This window comes from Hylobates moloch, unplaced genomic scaffold (genome assembly GCF_009828535.3).
Source record: "Hylobates moloch isolate HMO894 unplaced genomic scaffold, HMol_V3 SCAFFOLD_1, whole genome shotgun sequence".
Taxonomy (NCBI): domain Eukaryota; kingdom Metazoa; phylum Chordata; class Mammalia; order Primates; family Hylobatidae; genus Hylobates; species Hylobates moloch.
In genome coordinates, this window is record NW_026652276.1 from 52,863,059 (window position 1) to 52,878,706 (window position 15,648).

Here is a 15,648-nt window from a genome sequence, read left to right on the forward strand (position 1 = left end):
CATTTTCTACTAGCAACGGGACTTTGGGTCAGATGATCTGAATTCAGAATTTTAGGCAGCCCATATTATTATATAATATCCTCAGTGAGGTTTGTGGAACACCACATAATCAACTCGTCTCTAAATTTCTCTGCGAGAAATAAATACACTAAGAGGAATAAATCAGGACTAAAGAAACCTCACTCCAGCTCAGGTCACATTTGGCCACCAAATGAATTTCAGTGTTAAACTTAAAACAATTATGTCAACAAAGCCTTTTAATTTTCAAAATTTTTTGTATCTCCAAACCGCAGCTAAGGGGACATATGCTGTACAGTTCAAGTCTCAGTTCTGCTGTATCACCTGTGAAGAAAATACCTACTTGTTTTATAAGGCTGATGTGTGACTCAAAATAAAAAAATGAGATGATGTGGTATATCAATGATCCAGTAACTGTAAAGCATGATGCAAATACATGTTCATATTATCAGTTTTTTAAAAAAGCAAAGCTTGTTAATATTTATTATCTTATTTTTAGAACAGAAATAACATTAAAATAGATGTTTTTGGAATATCAACATACAATCAAAAACACAAAGTCCAAGGATCCTCCCCATCTCCAAGGCCTAAAGGGCAGCTATCCAGCTGTAGTCTATTTTCCTAAATTTTCTCAGTTCTTTTTCTTCAGATTTTGACAACTGATGTATAACGTCTTCTCCTAAACCCGTGTTACTTGTATCCTGGACCTTTTCGGTAAAATCATTTTCTTCCTCTGAATCTTCACTTTCTTTTTCTTCTTCCATATCTACATCTTCAGGAATTTCCTTAGCACTTTAACAATAACAGAATAAAATATAAACACTATTAAATGTTTCTAAACAGTAACTTTCTAATTTGACACCTATGTAGAAATATAATCATACAAAGTAAATGAAGAATTTTGTTACTAAGTACACTTTAAAAATTATGGGTTATTTATAAAAGAGCAGGTGAATTTACAAAAATGTAATTTTAAATTATGTACCAAGTCCTTAAAACACACACATAAAAGATCTTTTTTGAAACTTATTTTCAATGTATTTTACTTGACTTAATAATCCTATAGCCTTTAAATCTATTTTAAAGCTTATGAAATAAAAACAAATACGGTGGAAGAATACTCTAAAAAAGGATAAACACAAACGATCCTGTTTCCCAAAAGAGAGTATCTAAACCTGTCTTAAGAACTGCTTTACCTCTTAGTCTCTTTAGACAGCAGCAATGAATTTACAAACATGGAGCACAGGAAAGCAGCAGATGGCAGGACATGGGCTGGAGTGTGAAGAAGCTGGAGTCAAACAGAAAACAGGGTTGCAATTAAAAAGCTTATCCTCCACCACAGTCTGTTCCTACAGTGTCCTCACGGAGTCCCTTTTATTGTAAATGCCAAGAGTGAAACATGAAAAGGCTTTCCCTATACAAAAGCCAAACCAAAGAAAAATACATTTCTACCTTCCTACATTTATGCCAACAACCACCCCATCCCTACCCCCGGTCCAGGACAAAACAATCCCAGATCACAAGGTTAAGTTATTCAGTTTGTTGTTAGTTATTTAGTTTGGGTATTAAAGTTGTACAGCAAACAAATTACAGATTGACTGTGTCAAAACTCCAATTTCAGGTGCTTTAAGTGCATTTAATCTGCTTCACATGGTTTGTTTTCATAATTACTTACCTCACTAATTGCGGGTATGTTTTCTGTTAAGGGTAGTTGTACCAGCTCATTCTCTAAAGTTTCATTTGGTTTTTCATCCTGCTGTTGCCTGTGTTTTCCCAATATGAAATAAAATGGGGTTGTGGGAAGACTTTCTTCTGCTAGCAGCTATAAGGATTTAAGACAAAGAGAAATTATTTCAGAAAAAAGGAAGAACTGTGTTTGACTTAACAGTAAGTACTACAGAATCATAAAAAGTCTAGGATGAAAGGAATTTTACAAATTATCCAGCTAGTATGATTCTCTCGTTTGAGAAAGCAGCTGAGGCCTAGCATCCCACTTACGAGAAGAGCTAACAGTGGACACTTAGATGACAGAATAATACATGCATTTACCACTGCTTCTTCACCAAATCCCACAAAAATGACAGCAAAAGGGTTTTCAAAGAGCACATACTCACAATGATAGAAAATGAGGGAAAAGGCCTTAACAGTAACATGTTGGATGCTGGAGAGCAGGCTGAAGGATGGTATTGAACTTAGTAGACCCGAGAAAGCACAATTCTAAGCTGGCTGTAGGGAAAGCCAAGAAGCATCCCAGTTCATACTACAGAATCTTGCAAATGCTCAGGAGTTGGTAATAATAGTAACTCTGGATGTGGGGTGAAAATGGGACTAGACAAACCAGATGGGCTGGTGGAAAGTCTATTTAGAAAGCACCCCACAGCTCCTCCTCAGCCCCAGCAGAGGGCTCTACATCTTTAGGCTAGGTATGGATAGCGGTGGTGGTGGTGGTGGTATCTTCATATCTAGGCAGTTGTACTTCATGTAGGGGGTTCTCAGAACACTGACAGGTAGGTCTGAATCCTTTAGGCAAGAACGCATAAGAATTTTATATGGTTAATTTGACCAGCCTAAGTAAGACCTAAAGATACAGCTGACCTTGGAATAACAAGGGTTCGAATAACACGTCTATGTGGAGTCTCTTCTATTTCTGCCAGACCTGAGTTGGCAAGATCAACCCCTTCTCTTCCTTACCTACTCTATGTGAAGATGAGGATGAAGACCTTTGTGATGATCTATTTCCACTTAATGAATAAATATATTTTTCTCTTCCTTATAATTTTTTTTTTTTTTGAGATGGAGTCTTGTTCTGTCACCCAGGCTGGAGTGCAGTGGTGTGACCCAGGCTCACCACAACCTCCACCTCCTAGGTTCAAGTGATTCTCCTGCCGCAGCCCCCGAGTAGGTGGGATTACAGGCGTGCACCAACGTGCTTGGCTAATGTTTGTATTTTTAGTAAAGATGGGGTTTTGCCATGTTGGCCAGGCTGGTCTCGAACTCCTGACCTCAAGTGATCTACCTGCCTTGGCCTCCCAAAGTGTGGGATTACAGGCAAGAACCACTGTGCCCGGCCTCCTTATGATTTTCTTAACTTTTTTTTTCTCTAGCTTATTTTATTGTAAGAATACAGTATATAATACATATAATACAAATAACTGTTATCAGTAAGGCTTCAGGTTAAGTTTCGGGAAGTCAAAAGTTATATATAGGTTTTCAATCTCTACATCGTTCAAGGTCAATTGTAATGACATTTGAGATTGTCTCAATAAATTAGCTCAGACAGTGGAAGCCAGGGGATAAGTTCTGCACAGGCAGAGAACTTCCAAGTGGCTTTTTAACCCACTTTCAAATCCAAAGACAGCCCAGAATCATCAGACTCTGATGAAAACCTCTAGATGAAAGGCAGCAACCAAGACAAACCAAAAACAAAAACAAAAATTTGATGGAAACAGACCATGAAAAAGAAAAAGATTTGATGATAAAGATGAGGAAATCTTCCAGAAAACAAACAAAAAATAGGCAAAACAATAAGAATAATAGAGAACCATTCTAGAAAGTCCAGCACTAAATAATAGGAGTTCTAGAAAAAGAATAGAGAAAGAAGTAATTAGCTCCTCCTTAGTTCTCTATGCAAAACTCTCCAAGGGGCCCTATATGTAACTCAGAGAAAAAGTCAGAATCTTTTCAATAAGGCCTACCCTGTTTAAAATTACAAGCTGTATCCCATGCATGCCATCTTTTCGTCTATCCTCTACCCCATCACAATTCTTACTGCCTTCTCTACTCCATATTTTACTTAACGCATGTTGTTTACTGTCTCTATCTTCTGGTGGACTGTGAACACTGCGAGTTTAGAGACTTGACTACTTTTCTCACTACTGTATCCCAAGTGTCTACAATGGTCCCTGGCATACAGTAAATAATTAACAAAAATTATTGAATTAATCCAATGAGTATTAAAGGAAAATAAACAAGCCAAGTTACAGATAAAGGAACAAGAATAAGAATGGTATTGGACTTCTAGTAATACTGGAAATTATAAAATAATAGGACAATAATGTCAAAGTTCTGAGAGAATGATTTTCAACCTACAACTTTATAATAATCAAGTGAAAGAGAATAAAAACATTTCCAAACATGCAAGGTCTTAAATTGACCTCCAATGCACTAAAAGAATGCTTCACCAAAACAGGGGGGTGACCAAAGAAAGAGAAAAACTATGCCACTAATAGAGTAGAGGTCAAACAAATCCCCAAAATGATGGTGAATATAGATCCTAGGATGACTACTGTGTAGCAGGTTTCCAGGGCAATCAGTCCAGACTGAACACAGTCAGAAGGCTCTTGGAAATAATCCTTTATGACTTGAAAGAATACCTAACACATCTGAAAACACTGAGAGAAGACTTACACAACTTGAGCAGAATTTGGGGTTGAATTACATGAGAATAGAAAACTAAGCAAATGAAAAAACAAGGCAATCATTAACTCCAGAGAAAATAAAAACTTGGTCACAAAAGGAAAAACAATCTGCCTATTACTACATGGCTTGGCTATGAATTGTGTTAACACAGCTATGACAATGACTACTGAACTAAACAATTTAACATTTACCCATATGGGGAAAATTGGGGGACAAGTAGGGAAAGTGTGTGTTGTGTATATGCAGGGAGTGCTGATGTGAAAAACGGCTAAAAATTCAGCTTCAGTAGATCAGAGTTAACAGATAATACCTAAATCTGAAAAACCTATAATTAGAAATACAAACATTTCTTAGAGATTTCTTAGAGATCCAGAGTTAAATAAAAACTTCAGCTAAAAGATTTGAGAGTGATTGTGGGTAATGGTAGTGGTGTTGGAGAAGTTTTTTCTGAAGAGCCTTGTAAAAATATTTGACTGTTTAAATCAGAAGCATATATTACTGGTATTATAAATTAAAATAATTTTAAAAGAGCACTAAAACTTTCAAGAGACACGTATCAGTTTATAAGTATATGGCTTTTAATTCTTTTTTAGGGCCAAGTGAAATATTTTTTTCATAGCTGACTTCTAAAAGGTAATTGTATCCTTTTAGGGAGGCAATGCATCCTGCTATGAATGGCTAAAACATACCTGTTTGCTTGTTGGTGTGAGTTTTTCTTCTGGAGACTTTGTACTGAATGTCAATAAACTCTGAAAAGAGAGAATTAATGATGCAAAAGACAAACTGTAGAGTGCAAATCTAAACAAGGTGTTACAGGGTGTTAAAAAATGAGAAGGTCAAATTTTTCCTTTTGATATATATATCTGACAATGGAAAAGGAATAAATGATTTAAACCTATTTAATAACCACTATGAGAGTTACAAGATTATGTCTGAGAGATACTTAAGAAATGGTAATGAATAAAAAATGTAACTGACAGACCAAACTCAAGCCACCATTTTAAAAACTGCAAATCAAACACTGAAAAAAAAAAAAGAAAAAAGAAAAAAGAATCATGCAATTTGAAGTATTTTAGTTGTCTTCTGCTTTTTTGCTGTCACAGAGCTAATGCAAGCAATACCTAAGGAACCTCAAAGGTGTGGGGTAAAACGGTAATACATTTACATTAATAATACTGCTGTACTGAGCACATTAGATAATTTTTTGGGAAATAATCCTTTAGTGAAGCTATTTCACCTAGAAACAAACTCACACCAATAGTCATGGCCTATTAGTCTAAAATTCCATGTACAAAGTGATTGCCTTTTTTGAGGGAGGCAGTTACCTGTGATTTTGTTAGGAAGTAAAACTGGGATCTATTTAGCCACTGGTAAGCTTCTGAGGTGAAGGATTCAGGGACATCTCGTGGAACAAACACTCCCCACTGGACTTCCTCTCTGGAGATACCCTTTTGAATATACAATGGCCTTGGCTCACTAGGTTTAAATACAAACACTAGAGGGAAAAAACAAAAAGACAATAACATTCAGCCTGAAAAGGTTAGTTCTAGCCTCAGACTGGCAGATCACACTAATCCTGGGACTCACCCCATTGAGTAACTGGCCCAAGTCATGACTGTTTTAGGCTTTGATTCAAGAGGTATCTACTGTGTGCCTACTATGGGCCAGGCAGGTTAGGAATGAGGGCTATGAGGATGAAAAAGAGAAACAATTCCTGCTCCAGAGGCCAGGGCCTACTGCAGAAGACAGAAACCAAAATATTATTACAGTAGTATTTTGTCTGTAAGTACTAGAAATGAGGTATGTAGAAACTGCTTCAAGAACATAGAGGATGACCAATTAAAGCTTCTCGGGGCAGTTGGAAATATGTCAAAGTGGTGAAATCTCTTGAGTTTTAAAGACTGAGTACGAATTGGCTTGTGGAAAAATAAGAAATATATTGGAGCTCTCCTAGAACTAAGTATGGACGCACACAATGACAGTGTTGGAGCAAAGAAGGGCCGTGCCTCAAGCAAAATGGCTTCCAATTAACATCTGATTTGAAGGGCCAGTTTGACTCAAATTATATTAAGAAAACATAGGTCATAGATGTTCTCTTACTACAAAGTGTGGTTTGTACTTACAGTCTGAACCCACTGAAGACTGAGAGATTGCAGCAATATTCTCTGAATTAGGATCAGGTTCCATAACTCTAACATTTAATTTTGCATTCCACTCCACTGAGGGGAAAAAAAAAGGTGATTCACTTCTAAGGAAAGATTTACCAAAAGCTTTAAAAAACTTCTCTTATTCTTAGGAAGAGGAATCTTATGCTTCCAACTAACACACATGGAGACACACCGAAATGATCTGTAGAAGGCTGCATTAAAGTGACAGGCCGAAAGAAAAACATACTGGAACTGTAGCGCTCCTTGTACAAACTATGAAAAGATTATTATTTCATTGAAATTTATGTCTAGCGCTTTTCTGATGCTGCTAAATGTGGACAGTATGTTAACCAGAGTTAACTGTAAAGAATACTGAAAAAAGTTACCATACACATTCATTAATAAGCAACTACCATGCCTTCCAAACATACACTCAGATGGGTAAAATGCCACTAAGTTCACATTTGTTAGAACTGTGATAGACTACATTTGAATTTAAGCTGTCAGGGATCATGCAGATTAGTAAGCATTAAAAATGAGCAGAAAACATTATTCAAATTGTTATGAGGATGGGGAATATGGAAGGCATCAGAAAGTCACACACATTGAAAACAGTAGAAAAAGGTAAGGATAATGGAAGCTGACTTACCAACAATTATGCAGTTAATAAATAATGTCTATTACAGGCCCAGTATTCCAAATTTTGGTGGCATCATATGTCATGTAAAAAACTGACTATTCCAAGTACAGACCTGATGATATGATCCCTAAGTCCTTAAATGCCAAAGTTTAATGTCAACTCCCTATGCGCTTTGCCAGATCACTTTAGAGTAAAAAATATCTTACATGCACAGCTCAGCAGATTCCAACAGCAAAGAATGCCATTTTCAGTAGCACCAAGTAGATACTTTGAACATGTCAATCTCCCAAAGCAAAGATGCCTAGATTAAAACCACAAGGAAGTTATCAACAGTCAGTTCTAGCAAATTCAGTTACAAAGAACTGCAGGCTTCCAGTGACTGTATTAGTTCTATGTAATGCAGATTTTTATATAGACACATATGTTTTTGTTTATAATTATCCTGAAGAAAAAAGTGTCTAAAGAGTACAAAAGGAAGGGTTTATTTAGCTATTTCTTTAGGAAAACAGATCGGATGACCAATTCTTTAACACACTGTGCAGTATACCAATTAACATGTAACAGAGAAAAGATACATGAAATGTACAGTCATCTGACAAAAATCCTATTTACCGAGAAGAAGAAAACTTGCAATTTCAATTGTGAAGAAAGTTTTACAAAGTAAATTCAGAATCAGACATGCTAGGAATTAGAGACGATCTCATTAGGCATCTGATTCTGTCCTCAGGCCCAACTACCTGAAGCAGGACCTGAAAATGCTGCTGCTACTTTCCCCTGCGCCTCTTGGAAACAATGAGGTTGGCGCATAGCACGGTTTTTATGGGAATACACAGAAAATAAGAAGGTTTGGATCCCCTGAGGCTTATGTATAGCTTCTGTTACCATTCAGCACATCCATGAAAGTATTCTAAAGAAAAAATATGTAGGCCAAGAGTTAAATGTTAACCTGAATTTCAGAAATGTTGGCACAGTTTGTGGACTCAGAATTTTTGGCTTTCCAGCATTCTGATTAGCTGCTTGCCCCACGGACCTTTAGGCTACTTTTGGAGAGGGCATAAATGACTACTAAAGTTTTAAGACTTGTTTAAATAAGTTAAAAAATAGTACTACATACTTCCCAAAGATCTACCTACCTTATTTTCCCAGCTCGTTGGCAAAATGTACATTTAAGTTCCCATGTTACAGAATCCCATATTGTGACTATTTCCTCAAAACCAACTGCTAGTAAAGAACCATCTTCGGAGAAACAACAGTTAGTTGCTTGATACTTATGATAACTACCAACAAAATCACAGGTCCAGCCAACAGCTTTTTCTGTGGAAATATAAGCCATAATGTTCAGAAATTGTGTAAATGCTAGAGAATGCTACAGTAGTTCCCCATAGTTTCCCATTATCTGAGGGTTCACTTTCTGTGGTTTCAGTTTCCAGGGGTCAATTGAGGTCTGAAAATAGCTGCATATAGTATAAAAAGATGTTTTGAAAGAGAGAGAAAGGCAGAGACAGAGTATGCACATATTCACTTAACTTTTATTACAGTATATTATTGTAATCATTCTATTATTAGTTATTACCTCTTACTGTGCCTAACTTACAAATTAAACTTTATCTCAGGTATGCATGTATAGGAAAAAAACAGTATATATAGGGTTTGGTACTATCTGCAGTTTCAGCCATCAACTGGGGCAGGGGGGTCTTGGAATATATCCCCCACTGTTAAAGGGAGACTGCTAAAGGAGGGACATAAGCAGTAGGGATTAAGAAACAAAGATACACATACAAATAACAAATAAAATAAAAAAGAAACAAAGACACAAAACAAGAAAACCTGTTCCCCACAACTTCTTTAAGTCAGAATTGCTACAAAATACTGACTGTTCTGAAATTTATGCCCTCTCCTGGAGACCTTGACTTCCCTCTAGTGGAGGAGTGAAAGGACTCTTGGTAAAAGCCCCTTTTACTTTACCCTAAAAAAACAGAATAATCAGCACATGATTAATCAAGAATGCCATTTAAAAGGAACAGATTTGAGGAAAAAGGCATGTAAAATGTAATCTCTTAAATCTATTAAAATTAAGCAATATCCTGTAGAATTCAATAAAGTAGAAAATGTCCTCCCAGGATGGATACAAGTCATGAGAAAAAGAAATTAATTCCTAAAATTGTGCACACTTTAAACATAACATATTTAATAACTTACTGTATATATCAGAGTCATCTGTTAATATCCACACTTTGAAGTAACCATCTTTGCTAGCTGTAACCAAGGTGGGCTGTTCAGATTTTTCTGCATTACAGAAACAGAGAGCTGTAATGCAGTCTTCGTGTGGCATGTTAATTTTGGTGTTAAGAATAAACCTAGCGGGAAGGAAACCACAAATTTATTCTTGCATGAGGACAAAGTGATGTATATAAGAATTTCTGACATGCTGTACATTTTACAATAGCATCTTGAACAACAGGCAACTGATAATCACACAGAATGACAAACAATTGAGTGCTCTACCTCTAACGGCCAGAGGATGCAAAGAGTTCTAATATATCACCTTTGCCCTTGTGTGACATTAGAGAACGTTATGTGTAGTAGTCAACCCACTACTACATTGGTACAAAATGAGGATAAAACAGGTCACCAATCAGTGATACTCAAAAGCCTACTGTATCAAACTCTGCAGGAAACTTGTATAGAACCCAGATTCCTGCCTACTTTTGAAAATAAAAAATGGAATGGCCGTGAAACGCCCCACTTGGGGCAAGGAAAAATAGACAGGAAACCACTTAGTCAAACTGGCTGGTCATTATTTACTATTTTTAGTCACCTAAATGACTTCTTAAAGCTTGTTTCGAGCTTAGAGGGCAATGCTGTGAATGAAAGACAACTAGGACTGTGTTCTTAAAAGAACATCAAGGCAGCATAGGGTTGTGATTTTAAAAAAGCACAAGTTATAACAACAGTGACTAGGGACAACCACTTAATCTCTCTGGGCCTGTTTCTTCACCTATAAAATATAGACAACAGGCTTATCTTACAGTGTTCTTTTGAAGAGTAAGATAATGGGTACAAAGCTCTAAGCCAAGTTCTTGGCACACAGCAAAGATTTGATATGTGGTTATTATAGCCACAGTATGAGAGTGGATTCCTTATCTAATCACAACTCCATGCTACACTATACTATGCTATACTTCTACCTACACTCCCTCTTTTCAAAAGGCAGTATGCTGTTAACGGAAGAGCAAGGGAACATTTGGATTCTAATCCTGGATTTGCCTAGAATTTGGTATTATGCCCTTGAGGAGGTGTCACTTTTCCAGGTTTCTTTCTTCATTATGAGATGACATTATGACTTAGAGGACATCAATGCCTTCTCAGAGCAGAAAGCTTAAAGGTTTTATTAGAATAAAACCTCTCTCATATCTCTAAATCTAAACCTTGTCAAGATGAAACATCTTAAAGACAATTGAAACTGTAAAATGGGAAGTGAAATATTTTATACTTTGAAATTAAGTGGCTACACAGATAGTATTACCCTTGTGTTTTCTTATTATACATCCACAGTTTCATTTGCAATTCAAGCTCAGTTTCCTTTTCTTGCCGCTGTTCCACTGTTGCAAGCCAGTTACCAAAGCAGCCAAACGCAGCCTTTGTTAGTTCAATTTGGATCAGACCATAATCATTAATATATTCTTGCTGTATAATATCTAACTGATGAGTAAAAAAAACCAAAATGTTTATTAACATGAATACACAAATGTTACAGCATTCAAGAAATGATAATTAACTACATCCAAGACAACTTCTGTACTCTATAGTAATAGATTTTTAAATAAAGGTAAAAATGAACTAATTGTTACTATGGACACCAAAATTGCCATTAAAAAAGGGAATACATTATATAGCATCGATTTGGTGGTAATTATTCTTCAATGACCTTGAATATTAGCGATTACTAACACCCACTACATGATACAACACAACCGTTAATTTATAGTAGTGCTTTCTTTTGTTTCTAAGAACAAACAGCTTTACATCATCTCAAGGCTAGATTCTCCATCACTAGAAACAAGCAGAACAGAAATAAACCTACAATCTTTAAGAAATGAAAAAAGATAGCCAATGTAAGTAGGCCAGCATTTATTTATGGTTGTTTTAAAAAAAATCCCATTTCCTTGCCTATACTAATAAAATGCCTACTATTAAGTGTACTAAATGCTTACAATTCACAGGCATTATAGTTGAGATAAACATAAAAAGATTAATATGCTTCCTTTTTTTAAGGGGCCTAAAGGCCACGGTGAGAAAGAGCTAGTGTCACAGTTGCTATGATAGATCTGTAAAGAGTACTGTGGCGCACAAGAAAAGTGGGATATCTGGATCAGACTTATCAGATTGGAGGAAGTGTTCCTCTCTAATCTACACTGAAAATTTTATCTTCAATATGTGAATATGATAGTGTTTCACCATGAAGCAAATACAAATTTGTATTGTCAATCTACCTATTTTTGTTTCTTTATCCTTGTGACTCAAAAGCACAGATGTATGGGATAGCTAATAGGAGGGCATTCTGAAACAAAAGACAGAGACAGCATGTACAGGAGTGCCAACTGGCTTACATGTAATCTGCAACTGTGGCCTCAATGGAATTAGGCTCTGAACAACTGAACTAAGTAACCACGGATAATATTATGTTCAAGAAAACATATGCACAGGATCTTGTTTTAAAAGTTACTAAACAAATTGCTTGACTCCAGTGGTATTGTAAAGAGCTTTCATTAATTTCAAGGCTAATGAATCAAAATCTTACATTGTATAACTGTTTATCACTCTGGAGAGAATAAAACTGCAGGTGGCCAGGTTTTCCATTCAAAACCAAAGCTTTAGTTCTTGGATCAATCATCAAACCAGTGAAGATACTCCTATCTGCAGAAGTAGTGACAAGTAACAGGTGAAGTAAGAGAAATATGCACTCTTTAAAATGTTCATGATTCCAAATCCACTGAGTTCTGCAATACCTTTCACTAGGCCTTGAATTACTGCAGATGCTTCAAGGTTTCGGTGAATAATTATTATCTCTGTGGGTAGAAAAAAATAGGTATTTAAATATCAATAGGTTAGAGAAAGCTTGTCCAACTTGTGGCTCAGGGTGGCTTTTTATGCAGCCTAACACAAATTCATAAACTCTCTGAAAATATTATTATTATTATTATTATTATTATTATTATTATTATTATTATTTTTAGCTCGTCGGCTATCATTAGTGTTAGTATATTTTATGTCTGGCCCAAGACAATTCTTTTTCCAATGTGGCTCACGGAAGCCAAAAGATTGGACACCCCTGGGTTAGAGTTTCAAGGTGAAGGAGTCACCTGAGTTTATATCGTTCTGAAATATACCAGAATACAAAACCCAGTAGGTTCAATGAACTCAGAGTACTACTAGAAAATCAGGAATATATTTTGTGATTTAGTGGAAAATCTAGGGGTGGGGATAGGGGCTTTTCTGTTGGAGTCTTTAAGTTTTTATCAGTTGTGCCTATGAACACATTTTAAGTGTTAATGCAAAATCTATAAAGAGTATATCTAATAAAGATAGTTTAACTTTTTCATGCCACTAAATGGGCTGCTCACAGTATTGTTCTTTTTTTAAAGAAAAGGAAGTGGATACCCTAGTCTAGGCTGAGTAGTCACTGGATGAACAAAGTTCTGGAGAAATACAAGACTGCCTCTATTTCTATCAAATCTATAGGACTCTCGCCCCGAGGTAAGAACTGTATCAAGAGAATCTTGCAGTATTCTTTTGAAAACGCCAGGTTTATGAAAGCACTAATGTCCACTTCCAAACCTTCCCTTTACTTCCCCATGTCATCCCATACTAAAAGACTTTGAAAATGTAAGTGGCACATCAATAACCAAATACACTTAGCCTTCCATTTTATAAAAATAATTCTCAAAAATGTTGAATTCTGGTGGTGCCTGGGGGTAGAGAGGGGTGGATAAGAGAGGAGTAATGCAAGGAAAAGAAGGCTCATTAAATCTCATATGCTACTCTTAGTTTTAGGTCTCTTTATTCTCTGTTCCCTACAGATGCTAGCTAATTTATGGTGTTTATATATTTCCTCACAATAAAAAATTTAGACTTACTATTATCAGAGTGAGAAGTGCAGAATAAATCTCCGGCAGGAGAGACTGAGATATGTTCAATAGTAGCTCCTAAACGCGGGAGAAACTCCTTATTCTTCTCTGTTGCATTGCGCCACTCTACAAGTACAGATTCACGACCACCACTCAGCAGACTTGTGCCTTCATATCCATTCAAAGAAATTAAAAGGACAGTGTTTTGAGGAAAAAAGAGAAAGAAAAATATAATTAACACTTTTATTTTTCCTACCGTACTAGAGAAATAAACTCATTTAAAGCTATAAAAAGTGTCTTCATATCTTTTAATATACTCTGAAGACAAATGATCACTGGTTCAGGAATTTTTTTTCCAGTGATATCTGATTAGTTTGTTGCTGACCAACTCCTCTGTTGATAACTAGAAAAGCTGGACAAACAAACATCTTTTAGGCCAAGATAGCTTCACTGATAAATTTTTCTAAACATTTAAATACTATACCAAAAATATTATATATATAAAAAAAACAAGCCAATTTCACGACAGATGAAAATTCTTAAGCAAAATACTATACCAATGATATATTAAAGGGATATCATGTCATCGCAGAGTTTACTGCAAGAATGAGATTACTTTAACAGCTGAAAAATAATGTAACCCCACTTACAGAACAAAAGGAAAAAAATCATGATTATTTGAATAGATGCAGAAAAAGCAAATGACAGAATTCTATACGCATTCATGATAATACCTCTCAGAAACTCAGGAATGGATGGGACCCTTTGAATCTCATCAAGAGTACTTGGATAACATCTATAGCAAACACCACACTAAAAGTTAAACTATTGAAAACTTTCCCTTTGTGATTAAGAATACTATTACCATTTTGATTCAACGTTAACTGGATGTCTAGTGCACTGAAATGAAACCAGAAAGGCTTAAGGATTGGAAAGAAGGAAATAATCACTTCCATGTTCACAGACAGCATGACTACATCAAGGCATAGCCAAAATAGTTTACAGATAAACTTATGGAATAAGTAAATTTAGCTGATTGTAAGAGAAATATACAACAATCAATTTTATTTTTAAATACTAGCAAGTCAATTAGAACATAGAGTAAAAAATACTATCAAAAGACCATCAAATGTCTAGTGAAAAACATATATGAGAACCATACAGAAAAAAAATCCTAACTCATGGATATAAAGACCTAAAAAGTGGAAAAGTATTTATTATGATTACAAATTCAAATGCTCAATACTATAAAAACATCAATTCTCCTCAAATTGATCAACAGCTGTATTGTCAACACAGTAGCCACCAGTCAAATGCGGCCAATTAAATCTAATGGTTTGAAAACAAAAGCCTGCAAGAGACTATCTTAATGATAAATGGATAAATAGGACACTGTTTCAGACTGTTTTCTCAAAAGTATTCCATCAAATAACCATTTTTCATTCTTTCATGAATCTAAAACGACTGATTTTAAAGATCACTGGTTTACAATGGGGTTTTTATCAAATTCTCTAAAGCTGCAAGCTGATAAAATCTAGCTAAACAGAAGACTAAAGGTATGTAGTTGTGATGTGCAAGAACAAAATTAAGAAGTTTAATCTGATATATACACATATATGATACATTGTGCATATAGTTCATATATGCCTCAAAAGTTCTCAAAAACTAAAATTTGTATTTCTTTTACATTTACACAGCTATTTTTTTCTTTTTGTAATAACTCACACCCCCACAGTTAGTAAGGACATTTCACTGACAACTACATACTGTAACCATTATTTCTCATTTAAAAATATTCATGCTACTTGAAATATAACATCAACAATTCAAATTGCGGCCGGGCACGGTAGCTCACGCCTGTAATCCCAGCACTTTGGGAGGTGGAGGCTGGGGGGATCGCCTGAGGTCAGGAGTTTGAGACCAGCCTGGCAACATGGTGAAACCCCGTCTCTACAAAAAATACAAATAATTAGCTGGGTCTGGTGGTGCGTGCCTGTAGTCCTAGCTACTTAGGCGGCTGAGGTGGGAGGACTGCTTGAGCCCAGGAAGTCGAGGTTGCAGTGAGCCAAGATGGTGCCACTGCACTCCAGCTTGGGTGACAAAGTGAGACCTTGTCTTAAAAAAAAAAAAAACCCTGCCTGGAACATATACAGACACGTACATATGGATACCAAGCACTCACTAGTATTTTGAAGGTGTGGAGTGGGAAGGAGGGTAGAGAATACAAATGAGTAGCCTACGTTGTCTCCATACACTAGTCACTAGTCCCCAAACCATAAGTGGGTTGAAGGTGCCT

At 36.0% G+C, this 15,648-nt stretch overlaps 1 protein-coding gene across 1 annotated transcript in view; it reads right to left on the reverse strand.

Annotated features, from left to right (window-relative positions):
- Positions 1-239: 239 nt before the first annotated feature.
- Positions 240-15,648, reverse strand: part of WDR75 (WD repeat domain 75) — a 33,959-nt gene continuing 18,550 nt past the window's right edge. The window contains exons 9-21 of the mRNA XM_032755184.2: positions 13,362-13,520; positions 12,234-12,293; positions 12,026-12,141; positions 10,751-10,926; positions 9,424-9,581; positions 8,358-8,538; positions 7,431-7,525; positions 6,561-6,656; positions 5,763-5,932; positions 5,127-5,186; positions 1,694-1,840; positions 1,215-1,306; positions 240-810 (exon numbers count right to left, since the gene is read on the reverse strand). Coding sequence (XP_032611075.1) covers positions 606-810; positions 1,215-1,306; positions 1,694-1,840; positions 5,127-5,186; positions 5,763-5,932; positions 6,561-6,656; positions 7,431-7,525; positions 8,358-8,538; positions 9,424-9,581; positions 10,751-10,926; positions 12,026-12,141; positions 12,234-12,293; positions 13,362-13,520 — 1,715 coding nt within the window. The 3' untranslated portion in view covers positions 240-605. The remainder of the gene's footprint in view (positions 811-1,214; positions 1,307-1,693; positions 1,841-5,126; positions 5,187-5,762; positions 5,933-6,560; positions 6,657-7,430; positions 7,526-8,357; positions 8,539-9,423; positions 9,582-10,750; positions 10,927-12,025; positions 12,142-12,233; positions 12,294-13,361; positions 13,521-15,648) is intronic.